General features: G+C 46.0%; 1 protein-coding gene across 1 annotated transcript; it reads right to left on the minus strand.

Moving 5' to 3' along the window:
* Nucleotides 1-5192: 5192 nt before the first annotated feature.
* THITE_2106184 (uncharacterized protein) lies at nt 5193-7890 on the minus strand. Its single transcript, XM_003648523.1, has 6 exons — nt 7737-7890; nt 7503-7579; nt 6878-7425; nt 6509-6794; nt 6302-6421; nt 5193-6224 (listed from the first exon to the last, which is right to left on the minus strand). The coding sequence occupies exons 3-6, from the start codon at nt 7050-7052 to the stop codon at nt 5297-5299; spliced, it is 1509 nt and encodes a 502-aa protein (XP_003648571.1). The 5' UTR covers nt 7053-7425; nt 7503-7579; nt 7737-7890; the 3' UTR covers nt 5193-5296.
* Between the last annotated feature and the right edge of the window lie 7145 nt (nt 7891-15035).

The following is a 15035-nucleotide window of genomic DNA, read 5'->3' on the forward strand; positions in this document are numbered from 1 at the left end:
CCTGACAGCAAGCGGAAGAAGGCCGAACAGGAACCAGCACGAGAAATTGGCGCAGAAACAATGGCAGGTTGAGGTGAGGGAATGTGGCCGGGATGGGGGGCGGGGACCACGGCGGGCAAGAGAGCGTGCGGCAGCACCTGGGAGGCAGGCAGGTTGTCCTCTGCACAATAAGGCTGTGCTGGGCTGCGTTGAACCACTCGGCTCTGGATTAGCCTTGTGGCAGGGCGGTGGCGCCGTTTCATTGGCTGCGCTCAGCGACTCGGCTTTCGCTTCGCGCAGAGCGGAGGACCAGCCGACAGGGGGAGGCAAGGAGGGGAAGCGGGGCTGAACCTCTGCCTCGCGGCCACTCAGACGATGCCAAACGATGACAACGCACAGAGCCATGTTGCAGCTCTGCTGGGCAGGGTGAGTTCCATTGGCCCCGCTTGGCCAGAATGGATTGATCGATCCCCCTCCACTCCCCCGATTTGACTCCGGGATTTTTTTTTCTTTATTTATTGACCTATTTTATTTTCTGCCACACTACCCGAGGGCCAAAGGAAAAGTGGGTATTTTCGCAGCCCTCTCTTCTTCCAGAAGAGAGGGGCACAAAATTGCCGGACACCCTAAAAAAACCGGACACCTCCCCACCTAATTTTGTATACGAACGCATCCTAGCACGGGGGATCACAACCGCGTCAACCGCATCAATTTGAAGCTATTGCCGCTAGCCAACTTGTAAGTAGTAATGTTTTTTATAGTGTTTTGATATACCTAGATCTTTGAACCTCCTACTCGAACCGTACAATGTACGTACCGCCCACTAGCTTAACAACGTACTCGTACGCTACTATACCAACTACCTTCGAGGCAAGGCCAATGGCTATATAATGCCTTCTCTTCGCATTATAGCCAAGTGGTTTAGCTATAGCAAATCGTAGATCGCTATATATCTTAAGGCTCTTTATAATATTAGCTCGCTAGCACTAAATACCCGTTGTATCGCTAGGTGGCTATATACGCTTACTAATATAGAAGACAGTGCCCTCGATATATATATAGAGTAGCTATCTACCTCAGGATCCTTGCTCGCCTAGGATCTTATTGAAGGCGCTACGAATCGTCTATAGGCACGTTGTATTCCTCCTATAGGCCCTGTCAGCTACGCTTAGTAGGTACGTTAGCGGTTCGATTATCCTATATACTTTATAATGAGTAGGAAGCTAGTAGAGGCTATACAACTATCTACTTAGCAATAGATCGATACGCTAAACAAGTTCTTCGACTACTATAAAGATGCTATTAAAAAATATAATATTATAGTAGCTAGTTGTTAGAACGTCGACGAGATAGGCTATCGCCTAGCGATATTGAATAGGAAGTTTTAGATCCTAGCTATTAAAACGAAGAAGAATAGGAAGGTTAGAGGTTGTTCCTTAATATTGAGGGTCTACTATCTGTTTACTATACTATTTTCTTAGCTAGAGCTCCCTAACCTCTATAATAGAGAGTTGATAACCTTGATCGGCTATATTAATACTATTGGCAAGGCTATTCCTATATATAGCATCTTTAAACAGTGGCTAAACGAGAACTAGGACGTTGACGGCCTCGATAGCGATATATACTTCAACGCCTTAGAAATAGTGTTTAATAACTACGATATTATAGCCGACTAAATCTAGCACTTTAATAAGCACTCTTTCTAGTACTATCCTATCGTTTAGGCGTATAAGCTTATGTTCAAAGAGTAGTTTAGCTATAGCGTATACAACTTCTAGAGCCTTAACGATATAGTAGAATCTAAGCGGAATAATATATAGCCTAAGGATTGTATCTACCGCCTATTGGTGATAGATAGCTTCTTAGGGCACTATACGTTGAATATCTATAAATATTGCCTTATATACGACATTATTATTATCTTCCTACTACTATATTCAACGTATAAGACATAGCCAATGGATATAGGCGTGTTCCAATATATTAAGAGGGTATATTAAATGTATCTTCGCTAGGTAATTCGCTAAGGCGAGATAACCTTTATATATATATAGTTCGTTGAGAACCTCTAGGTTAGTTGCCTTGCCTAGAGCCAAACCTATTACCAGTTCTAATATATAACTAGAAAATGGTTTATATAGGCTTTATAGAGAATAGGATTATCTCTAGCTTCTCGAAGTCAGGGATATAGCTATTAAACCGTTCTATCTATATTACTTTGCTCGAAGATGCTGATATCCAAGTTAATAGTATAGTATATCCTTCGTTGCTTCTAAAGTAGGATCGCTAGGAGTTGGCTACTAAAGGCGTTAAATACCTTTAAACCAAGTACAATAATATATTCAGCTCCCTAACGCGCTATTATATTGAAGATATCGCTACTATAATATAAGAAGGTTAGCTTATATAGGAGCACCTTGCTATATTTATAGCTAAGAATAAACAATAGTTAGTATTATATACTATAAAGCGAGCTAGGGGTCGTTTAGTCTAGCTATCTAACGCTATTATTACTAGTATATCTATTGAAGATATCTACTATATATAAGCTACTTATAATCAGAGATATATAGAGGCTATTACTAAGAAATCTCGTAAGGCAGTGAAGAACATTGTATATACTAGGGAAAAGGAGCTTAAAAAGGAGTAGATAGAGTGGAAAAGGATATTAAGCAATAAGGTTATAAGCAATGGCCGCCTATAGATAGCAACCTTCGAAGAATTCTTCGAAAAGACTAGCTAGACCAACGACATTATACCTTTTGACTCTAATGACTATTTAATCTTTAATATATAGTATAGTAAGGATCCTTTATCTAAGCCCTTCTTCTTTATCGATATAATAGGCAAAGAACTAGATATCTATAGGCTAGAGCGACTGCTATACGATTTCCTAGTACTAGAGCTAGAGCTAACGTAGTGCTATATCTAGGTAGACGATAAATAGGAGCTATTTACCAACGAAGATAACGGCCTCTCCTAGATATAATCTAACGATAATAATGCCGACGATAATACTAACGATAATATTGATTCGCCTCTACTATATAGAAGCACTTACAACGGCGAAGGCGTTTACAATGGCGAAGGCGCTTACTAACCGACCTACAACAGGATCAACAAGCTTATTACGAAGTAGTAGGTATATAAGGCGAGGAAGTACATAGCGTAGGAAGCTTAATACTAAGAATCTATAGCTAGGGAGGATTGTAATAGTTTGCTATATATATAGATACGCCTAGATAGCAATAGCGAGCTAGTATCTATAGGTTTAGCCGCCTTATAGTAAGTAGGTAGTAGTCAAAGGCGTGTAATTAGGGGAGTAGTCGAGGCATATAGTCAGGGTATATAAGCTAGCCTTATATTATATAAGTATATTTCAATTTGATCTAGATTGAATTTTATTGCGTTTTTAAGCTTTTTAAGCTATCCTACGTATTTGCAGGGTAGTCGAATTGATATAGTTGCGAATTGCAATACCTTGTGCTAGGACGCGATCATATACAAAAATGGGTACGGAGGTGTCCGGTTTTTTTAGGGTGTCCAGCAATTTTGTGCCCTTCTCTTCTGGAAGAAGAGAGGGCTGCGAAAATACCCACTTTTCCTTTGGCCCTCGGGTATCTAGGAAAAAAAGAATTTTTTTTTTAAAAAAAAACATGGGGCAGGGCCATAGCACGGTCCCAATCTATGTCGCGTACTATGCAACTACGGCTCTTCTCTCCTGCTCGCCATCCTCACCGTGTCTTTCGTTAGCCTGAAGTTGCGTGAATGAACGGTGGCTGCGGCAGGCACCTAGGGCAGAGGAGTTCTTGGGCAATTGATGGGCGGCATCGCTCTCTTTCGCACCCCGCTCGCCCTGCCGGCTCTGCATTGCACCAAGACCGACGACGGCTGGTGTTCGGCCCAGGTGCAGACGGTCCCCGGCAACGCTCTTTCACCCTGAATCCGACCGCCAGTTGCATTGCATGCGTCACTGCGTCACTGCCCAACCCCGTCATCACCGTCCTGGCCCGTCCGTCCCATTTAGGCTCTCCGCTCAGTCTCGGGCCTCTCCCGTTTGGGACAGAGATGCCAGACCTAGATCAGCCCAGTGATGGGACTAATGACCTGACGCATGGCGAGCTCTGCCAGGAGCGAGTGAGGTGCACCAGTGCGGCGCCCCTGCTCACCCCATTGGAGATTGGCAGCCTTCTGCAAGCTGCCTGCAGCTGCCATTGGTACAGGTGCAGTCATGTTCACCACCGCGTCAACCACTGCTCCGCTCCGAGAGCAGGAAGTCGGGGAATCCTTGACCGCTCCGGGCAGAGTTTCCAAGCTATCACACACTTCTCCTCATTCTTCCTCAGCAAGGGGCCCAGTTGTTCGGTGTGTCCATGCACATGGTTATCCTGTCCGACGCGGGCCCTTGCTGTGTAAATGTGATCGGTCGTGCTCCCTGAATCCAGACTTTTTTTCCCGAGTACATACCGCCGATCGAGGTTCGCACGCTTCCCGGCCCTGACAATCGATCCGGGCAAGCCTGGTAGCCATTCATGTGTTCCGCTGCCTTCCAACAAGTACATCGTCACCGCTTGGAACACCTTCCACCTGACGCATCCTTCGCTTCGGCTTTCAGTACCCCGGCGACCCGGCTCAGTCTTGTATGGTTCACTCGTGGCTTTGGGCAGCAGCCAAGTAGTACTGACTAGAGTATAAAGGTAGGTGCTGTCGGCTGAGGAAAACCAGAGGGTTGCTCCGAAAACCTGTATCGCACAAAATAAAGGTGGTTGCCGTTGCAGCTTGCCGGGTCAGACGGGCAACGGACACCGCCGCCCTCCTTTCAATGCTACTTCGAGTAGTCAGGGTGACATTGGAGAAGCCCTTTGGCTCGGGCTGCCAAGTAACGAACAAACCATACAGTTCAAAGCGTGCGACAACTCGGCCTGCGCCTCGTCTCCTCTTCCGGCTCAGCTGTTTACTTGGATCAGATCAAAGCGTGCATGAGTGCACAAGACATGAGAGGAGTGAGTGGGTATTGAATTTTCCAACACGCCGCAGATTTACTCGAAAAACTCGAGGTCCGGGCTGTCGCACCGCGCAAGCCGCCTCTCCGTCCAGCAGCAAATGAGGCCAGGACCTCGGGCTCGCTTGACTATAAAGCCCTTTCTTTCCCCTTTTCCCTGTCGCCTCCCTTCTTCTTCCTCTCCTTCTTCCCTACTTTGCCTCGTCCGCCCTGCCCCCTGGCCCTCTGCCGTATTCCCGCCAACCCCATCCCAGCATCTTTCCCCCGCTCTTTTCACCCCCCCTCACTTCGGGCGGACCAGCCGCCGCCTCCTTACCGAGCGCCGCCGGCCAACCACCGCTGCAAGCTCAGCGCGGCCGCCATGACGGCGCTGCCGATCTCCCAGTTGTCCATGCCGATCTGGAACAGGGTGATGTTCATGACGGCCTTGACGAGCCGGTCGTGCGGCTGCGCCGCCTTGCCGCTCGGCAGGATCGGCAGCAGGATCCACGCGAGCACGCCCAGCAGCGAGCGCCACGTCGACAGCGGCACCCGCCACGCCGTCGTCCACAGCCGCAGGAACTCGCCCGGCAACACCACCTCGCTGAACGGCCGCCGCCGCATGATGGCCCGGCTGTACAGCAGCGCGGCGAGGCGCACCGCTTGGTAGACGTGGTCCGGCGGTTCTGCCGCCGCGGGCGGCGGGGACTGGCTATTATTATTCGGGCTTGCTTGTCTGCCGGGGTTAGGGGAGCCTTCCCGCAGGTGGTCTGTCCCTGCTTGGCCCGGTACCGGCATCGGCGGCCACCCGGACTGTTGCTGTGGTGTCAGTCCGCGAGGCCGACCGTGCCCGGCCTGTTGTTGGCCTTCTCGGATGTCCGTGACCGGAGAGTCTCTACTGGGGGTGGTTGAGCTCCCCGCGGACGGGCGTCGCGCGGCGGGGGACTCCTCCGGGAGGCTGGAGATGCGCTCGTGGATCCAGGCTGACGTCGTGTGCACCTTGTGCAGTTCTTTCGCTGACGGTGTTTCCGGCAGAGCGAGGACGGTGGCCAGGAGAAAGCGCATGTCGTCGAGGATGGACGCGACGGCTGGGTGTATGCGAAGCGCATCGTCGCAGGACGAAAAGGCCACGAGCGTGGAGATGAAGGGGGTGTTGAGCGCGAGGCGGAGAGGTATCTGCACATTGTCGCGGAACTCGAACTCGCTTCCTCCTTGCAGGAAAGGTGAGACCTCGAAGGATAGAGCGATAGCAACATCAGAGCTGGACCGAACGTTGTTAGTGCCTGTTGTAACCCGGGCTCAGCGGCATACGGGGCAAAATGGGTCGCGCTTCCTCACGTCATGGCAAGCTTGCTAATTAAGCCGTGCAGTCCGAGTGTGCGGAAGCCTCCTCGGAATCTGATCATCTCTTGAAGACCACGCAGGTGTGCCCGTAGATCGTTTGCGTCTCCCCAAAGCCTGCAAGTGCAACCGTCAGCGCTCCATTTTTTCCCTGACAGACCCTGCTACGTGCAACTAGGCAAGAAAAGGGTTGATCCTACGCACCACTCATCCACAACAAGCTGAACGACCCCGGCTATCGCCTCGTCGCTTGCCGATAGCTGTGACCGAATGTGTTCGTTCAGGAGCTTGATGACCCGTCCCTTGTGAGCCATGGCAACGGTCCTCTCGACATGGCCGGTGTCGGTGAGGAAGCAGGCCGCCGAGTAAATGGCCACGTGCACCAATAGCTGCGAGTTGACACAGAAGGGAACGTAGTACTTGAGGTAGGGGTTCGAGGCATCCGGGTGTCCGTCGAGCGAGGCCGTGAATTGCGACAGAAACTTGACGTCTGCTCACAGAAGCGCTTGGTTAGCACGCCGGTGGCCCGTAAAGATGACCCAGGAACGAGGACGCACGAGCGGTGCGACGTACAGATGGAGAGAATCTCTGAGTCCTGCATTTGCTGCGCCACCGGCACCGGAACGAGTTCCTGCGCCGGGCTCGCAGCCGGCCACGAGATGCCGCCAGCGCCCGGTGGCACCATCGGCACCAGAGTCCAGGCGCTATGCCCGGGGACCAGCCCGGCGCTGGCCCAGGGGCTCTGCATCGGCCGGCGTCCGCGGAGGAGCCTGATTGCTTCATGGACCTCGTCCGAGTGCAACGAGCAGCCATCCTCGCATGCGATGACGCACATGTAAAGGCTGTGCTGGTCGGTGCTCCAGGCATACTGCCCGGTTGCCGTTGGCGTTGCGGACTGGCCTAGGAAATCGGGTCCTGGCCAGTCTGCAAAGCCCTCGCCCAGAATTCGGCTGCTGCGCGGTTGATTCCAGGGAGACAAGAGAGACGGGTGTGTTGGAAGGGTTAGTCGGCCGAGCGCTTCGGCACCAAAGACCTCGCTTTGCGTCGAGGCTGTCAAGGTTGGCGGGGACAAGGAGACGGCGAAGGCCGGTCGTTGTGGAACTGCTGCAGCGCTTGTGCGCCTTTGATTCCGTACCGGTCAGCTACCTGGGGCTGTTGATTCTGCGGGCTGTGGGGGAGAGATCGGGATCTGACACACCTGCTGCTCGGCTTGTACTCGCAGACCGGCTGGGGGAATCGCCTGGCACAGTTACTGCACGGCCGCCCCTGGTTGCACTTCAGGGCGCGGAGCGGGTATCAGCATCATGAAGTCTCGGGCACACACCGGGGCACACCGGCGACGTGGCTGCCGTGTCTCAAGGGGCTTGATCCGAGCGCAATCTAGGGGCAAGGAGGGGTGTGGGAATGAGGGAGGCCAGAGGGTTTACATTACCTTTTGCTTCCTTCTCCTGCACTCTCCACACGATGTCGTCGTTCTCTCGGCTCGGTGTGGTCGCGGGACAGGGCCCTGCATTGGTTTGGACATTGCTCTGTTTGCGATCGCGAGCTTGCCGTTCGTATCCAGGGTACCAACCAGGATAATCTCATGCACCGAACAGGGACCGTAGGGCTGACTTATAATAATACAGACTCCGGTTTGGGGTGCAGACGGGAACAACGATACCAGGCCAGTGCATGCAAAGCTTCGGATTAAGAACCTCTTGGTACTAGCGTGTCAGTAGGCCGCCAGTTCTGGCCTGCTGGAGGAGCTGCCCGCGATCGCAATGGGGTAACCGACGGAGTGTTGTGGCTTGCTGTAGCTCGAGCCAAGACTTAAGAGTGAAATAAATGAAACGCTTGGCTTCTGGCCGCACAGAAGGGTCGCTGTGAAGCCAGAAGAAGAGGACCGACAGCGGGCTGGGAATCTGACAACTCCTTTAACTCCACTCTCCGTCCTATGGAGCATATGTTTGGAGCGGGTGAGGTCAAGGGTTTATAAGCTGGCAAGCTGGCACTAGCGAAATGTTCTTGCCATGACAGAAGACACAAGCGACCCCAGCTGGCACGAGGGTTACCGCACTGGTGTTGAGGGCGGTGCCCCTCGTTAGTTCGCCTCTTGTCATCTTGGCTCGGTCCCAGGCGGTGAGTGGCTGTCTTGCGAGCGGCACCACCCGGGAGGGCAGCAAACCCATCAGCATTTCGCACCGGCGCAGAGCAGTGACGGAGGACTATCGTTTCTCGACCCCCCCAGAAGCCCAAGTTCTACAGCGCTCGGTCAACTGGATCATGGGACATGCATAGGACAAAAGTCCGCCGATGCCAGGCACGAAAATCAGCTGTCGGCGAGAGGTGACGGGGGCAGCACAGTAGTGTACCTAGGTATGTACCCACAGCGACAGGGTACCGAGGCCTTCTAAGACCCATCTAGTATATAGTGTACTACAACTGAATGCGGGCATGGTAGTACATACCAAGTATACAGCTTGAGTCCTTTCCTGCGCACCGAGTGGCTGGGTCCCCCTCCCTTGGAGAAGTCTCGCGGAGGATCCCGTCTTTGGGCCCCAGGCGCGAGCGGTGGCGCCGAGACCGAGACAGACGTGGTGAGCAGTGCGCCCCCCTGGAACGGTGTCCAAGAGGTCGTCGTTAAAGAGGTCCCGCCAAGACTAATTTCCAGCCCCTGTCAACGCCACCCCCCCACTACAACTCGAAGTACTATAGCAGTACCGGCAGGGGGTCTTCGCGTATATTCCAGGGTATAGCGCGCTTAAAGGTAGGTAACAGCGCGCTTACGCTATAGGCTAGCTATAGGCTATCGCTATGTCTACGCTATATTAGTTAAGTCCGCGTAGTAGATGATATAACCTACTTCAGAGCTACTACTATCTTACTATATAAGAATAGGTTATATATAGAGGCTATAGCTAGGCTAGGGAAGTATAAAACTATATTTGACCTAGGTAGAGCCTAGCTAGCTACTAGGTAGTAGTAGAAACGTATTAAAATAAAAGAATTGAACTTAAGTATCCACTTTACCTCTATCTTTATCTTTATTTTCATTACCCTTCCTACCTTAAATTTCCCTATACTATACTAATTAGCTACTAGCTAGCTATAAAGTAGAGGTATAGTATATTTATAATATTCTATTCGATATTTATAAGGTATCTATATATCTAGGTTAGGGCTTTAGTATATCGCTTAGCCTCCTCTAGAGTATCTCGAGCTAGCTAGGCTAACTCCTTAGCAGTGGTAGCTAGCTACTTAGTAGCTATAGCCTAGTGCTCCGCCGCTAGAGCGACTCTCTCCTCAATGCTCTACTAGGGCTTAGCCTTAGCGAGTAAGAGGTGAGCTATAGAGGCGACGAGAGCGCTAGATATAAATATACTAGTGCTAGCTAAGGGTAGGGCAATGATAGTCTCCTTATATATTATATCTTTTAGTATTAGTTAGTTAGGTATAAATATAAAGTAGCTATAGAGCTATATAGCTTACGAATAGTTGTAACTAAATGCTTATTCTATACTTTAAAGTCGATAGGTAGAGGCTCGTCCTTATCGACTTTAAGGACTTACTTATACCATTTGATAATCTCTAGCTAAATTATAGAGGGTAGCTACTAGTAGCTTATTAACATTGGACTAGTAGTCGTTCATTAGTTAATATTATTTATAAAAACGTAGAACTTAGTATAGCCCTACTTAGTATACTTTTAGTATATATTGCCTAGATCTATATACTAGTTAGTGAATATAAACCTAATATATTAAAAAATATAATACTATATTTACTCTTTTAGAAGTAGTAGGCCTATATATCCCTATTATAGATATATATAATATAGACTATATATAGTATCGCCTATACCTTACTATAGTTGGGCTCCTCCTTCTTTTTCTTAGCCTACTTAACGTTAGCTAGCTATTGACTAGCACCTAAATAGTACTCTTTACCGAAGACTTTATACCTAAGGACCTAGCTAGGCGCTTCCAAGGGTTGTTAGGTATAACTAGCTTAGACTTGCCTTTGTTAGCGAGGGTAGTAGGGGTAATAGGGGCGGCGAGGGCGAGGGGGGTAGGGGGGGCTAGCTACTTACTAGTAGCATTCTTACTACTAGTACTAGTGTTGGTAATAGTAGTAAGCGTAGAGCGTATATAGGAGCGCTACTACTACTAGCTAGGGGCAGTGAGGGCTAGGAGGGCGGGGGGGGCTAGCTACTTACTAGTAGTGTTCTTACTACTAGTGCTAGTATTAGTGGTAGTAGTAGGCGTAGAATATATAGGGCGAGCGTAGAAGCGCTACTATTACTGGCTAAGGGTGGTGGGAGGGGTGGCGGCTAGGGCGGGGGGGGCGGTGGGAGCTAGCTACTCGCTAGTAGCACCTTTGTTGATAGTAGTAATAATAGTGGTAGTAGTAGTAGTGGTAGATATAGGGTATATAGAGCGTATAGGGTAGGGCTAGAGGCGCTACTACTACTAGTCGGGGGCGATAAGAGGGTTAGTAGTAGAGGCTAGGGGGGCGATAGGAGCTAGCTACTTGCTAGTAGTAGGAGCGTCGTTGTTAGTGGCGATAGGGGGGTTGTTCTCCTTATATAGCTCTATATCGTTGTATTTGAAGTTGCTATATAACTCAATTAGCTACTACTAATTACAATACTACTATAATTTCAACCGATTTTTCGACTTAACCGACTTATAGAGTATATAAAAAGTATAGATTAAAGCTATAATGTAGCTAATTAGCTTCTTAGCGATAGCAACGATAGAAATAGCTTTAAATCAACTTATATAATAGTAGCGTAGGTAGGCGGGTAGGCGGCAATAGCTATAGCTATAAGGTTAGAAGAAGGAAAGGAAGAAGAAGTAGGTAGAAAGCTCTAAGGCAATAGAAAAAGCTATAGCCTATATACCTATATAGTTCTTAAAGAATCAAAAGTTTCAATATCAACTATATAGAGTAAATATTATTTATTTTTTAGAATCTATTTAACTATAAAATATCTAGACTAGTAGTAGAACAATAGCTAGCTAGTACCTCTTTTATACTTATATTCCTTCCTTAGTTTCTCTATAAAGCTAAGCTTAGGGGTTAGGATAAAATTTCTATTTGTCTACGATTTTATATAGTATTAAGCCCGCTTTTAGAAACTTCGATTAACTCTATAAAGTTTGTCCTAGGGCTAAGACTTAGACTACTAGTAACACTTACTATATTTTAGTATTATAGAAACTCCTTTCTAAGTATACTAATTGGTTAGGAACTAAGTAACTCGTTTATAGTCTAGTAGCTAGCTAGCTACTAATCCTCTAACTTCTAGCTATTAATTATTACGAAGTTCCTTGAAGTTGGAGGTAGGAATAAGGACGTAAGGTAGTACGATCTAGTGGCTAGCTAGTACTCAATTAGAGAATTATATATTACTACTTATTGCTAAGATATAAATAAAGGAATATCTAACCTTTAAACCTATTATAGATCCTTCTAAACTCTACCTAATAGCTTCCTTAGAATATAGTCGAGATCCTCTTATAAGCTATATATTGCCTATATATTATCCTAGATCCTATATATCGTAGTTTATAGCAACTATATTAGCTCCTAGACCTATAGGAATAGCTACTGATTGATAGAGACCTCGTCTAAGCTAGTAAGATCTACTAGCTATAGAACGACGCTATAGTATATCCTAAACCCCCTTCGCTTCTAAGATACTAACTAGCTACTAGAAATGCTTTAGCTACAACGAGTTCGTTAACAAGTAATAATGTTAAATATATAAGTAGGGGAGCAACCAGCTTTTAAACTATATATACCTATAGCGAGGAATACTAACTAGCTCTAGAATTAGAGTATCCTATAAGAGCTAAGCAACTTGATTCGCCTAGTTGACTACGTTGTAGTAGTCTAGGTTACGATATTCGTCTAGAGTAGCCTACCTAAGCGTAGAGACCTTGGTAGCAATGTCGATAGTACCTTAGGCAGTTAGCTATAATAGCTAGATAGCTACTATACTGCTCTACCATTGCCTATCGTTATACTATAGACTAGGGAACTAGTCCAATATAAAAACGCTATTAAAGTCGAGAGGCTCGTTAATATCGAACCGCTTATATACTATCGATAGCTTATATATAATTAGTGCTTAAGCCTACTTAGGTAGCCTATTAAAGCCCTAGCCGTTAAACCGCTCTATATATATAGCTAGGAGTATATAATTGAGACTTCTAAACTTAGCTCGGATTACCTTATTTCGATAGTCTTATATATAGTGATCAAGGTAAATGATTAAACTAGTAAGAGGGAAGGTGCTAGCTATCTGCTACTTTAGTGTAGGCTCAGCGTTCTTAACCTTCGAGTACTATCCTTCGACTATATTTATTATAGTAATCTAGTAGAGTAGGGGGGTCGTATCTTATACCCAATATACCTACGGTCGAGTATTACTTAGCCAATTGTTCTTTAAATACTACTTAAGCCTATCAATGCTAGTATAAACAATAGTAGCTTTAATAGACTCTATATAGCCTTTTTCTAAACAACGGCTTAGAAGAGTAGCTACTATATAGCTAAGGTACTCTTTATTAATACTAATCTAGCGCTTCAAAGTCTCTTAGCAATGCTTTATATAAAGGAGATATTATATATATAGGAGGCTATACTTATTATAGCTAAATGCCTCCTAGACAGTAAGTTGTTTAACTATAGAGTTGTCGGTAATTATATATTTTAGGAGCTAGCCCCTATTAGCTACTCCCCTATACTACTCTAGTAGTATATCTAAGTATATTACAATACTATTAGCAATCTACCTCTCTATAAAGAAGTAAGTAGAAGGGAGCTAGTAGTCGTTGAAGTCCTAAACTATAATTATAAATAGGTGCCAACTACTATAGATAGTCTTATAAGTAGTATCTATAATCGCTAGTTGACTATACTTTTTCAATATATCTAATAGGTCTCTATATATAAAGACCAATGTAGAGGAGTTCTCGCTAGGCACAGTCAATGCCTTATACTTATATCGATCACTATAGGCCAATAGCTAAGTAACGGCTTCTACGAATTCTACCTTTTTAAAAACCTTATAGGACTATACCTTACGATTATTATATTTATAGAGCTTAAGAGATCTATAAAGGTTACAAATCTCCTAGATCGTAATGTATTGGCCACCTATATAGTAAAGACGTGCCCTAGCCTTAGGAGTTTCAGCGTAGCTACGTAGCTAGTATTCTATAGCGCTATCGCTATATCTAGTAGTAAGGAGGTAGGCAATATACTCTACAATAGTATATAGGCGTTTAACTATCTCGATATCTTCTATTGAGTAATTGTACCTATAGCGAATTACAATGTCAATAGTATCGTCGTTGTACTAAACTTTATAGAAAGTATAGCGGTATAGCTCTATATTCTATAGCACCCTATTGCGTTTACCTTACCCTTTGGTCTTTTATAGCGTTTTCTAGAGGCGGCAATAGAATATAGTCTTCATTTGCCATTGCTTTAGAGCGTTTCTTCTACTATAGAAATACAATACCTAGCGCTATTCGGCTTATTAGGCTATATATAGGAGGGTAAACTCACCCTCTTTGAACCAACGTTCCTAGATCTTCTAAATATTGTTAGGAATTGCAAGGCTACTATTTAACGCCCTAGGCTCTAGTTAAGATAGGCGAATTAGAGATATATACTTATATCTATGTCTAGAAGCTAGTTCCTCTATAGAGGAACTGTCTCCTTTATCGGACAGTTTATTGGACAGTGTAGAGCTATCTAGTAGCTAAGCAAAGGCTAGAGTAGGACTAGGAATATCGCTCGATTATAACGATTATACGATTAGAGGCTTAGGGATAGGGAGGAGCTAGGATAGTATTTACTAAGTAGCTAGATTAAGGTTAGGTTTAGTAGGTATATATTCTAGGACTAGGGAGCTTACTATAGGTATAGCATTAGCAATTCAACGCTAATAATCAAATTCGCTATTTAACTAAATAGCATTTATATATTTAGGGGGACCAAAGGCGCTAATAGGCTACAGATACTATATCGTTTTATTACTAGCTATATAGCACGTCGTTTTATTGCTAGCTATATAGTATATCGTTTTATTATTAGTTATATAGTATATCGTTTTACTACTAGCTATATAGTACATTATTTTATTACTAACTATATAAATCAAGCTAGTCTATAGCTAGATCAATACTAAGCAACTACTAATCGATAGGTAGTAAAACAATAGAACTTACCTAATACGTCTTTTAGTTACTAGCTATATAAAGCGAACTAGTCTATAGTAGGATGCTAGTCTATAGCTAAATCAATACTTAGCAACTACTAATATACGCTAGTAGCAAACTAGTTGACCAACTTACTAATAGGATCCATTGGATATAGGCTAAATATATAGTTCTATAGCGATACAACGTTGTAATATAGGTCGAAGTATAATAGAGGGTAGGTATAGACGCGGATTAGTTAGGGAAACGTAGGTAGGATGCAAACCAGCAGCTAGGCAGCTACTGACGCGACGCGGGCATAAGGACCACCACGTAGAAATTGTTAAGCGACGGCAAAAGGAGTGACTTCTAAGCGCGGGACCCACGGGTATCTGTAGGGACTATGGAAATTAGGCTTGGCGGGACCTCTTGAACGTCTACCGTCCAAGAAGCAGCCATCATCGGCCTGCTAAATGATCGGCCAATGGTTGCGAAGGGAAGGGTGCATCGCGAAAGCGAGGCCAAGGGCCGCC

Source organism: Thermothielavioides terrestris, chromosome 1, assembly GCF_000226115.1.
Source record: "Thermothielavioides terrestris NRRL 8126 chromosome 1, complete sequence".
In the NCBI taxonomy this organism is placed as follows: Eukaryota; Fungi; Ascomycota; class Sordariomycetes; order Sordariales; family Chaetomiaceae; genus Thermothielavioides; species Thermothielavioides terrestris.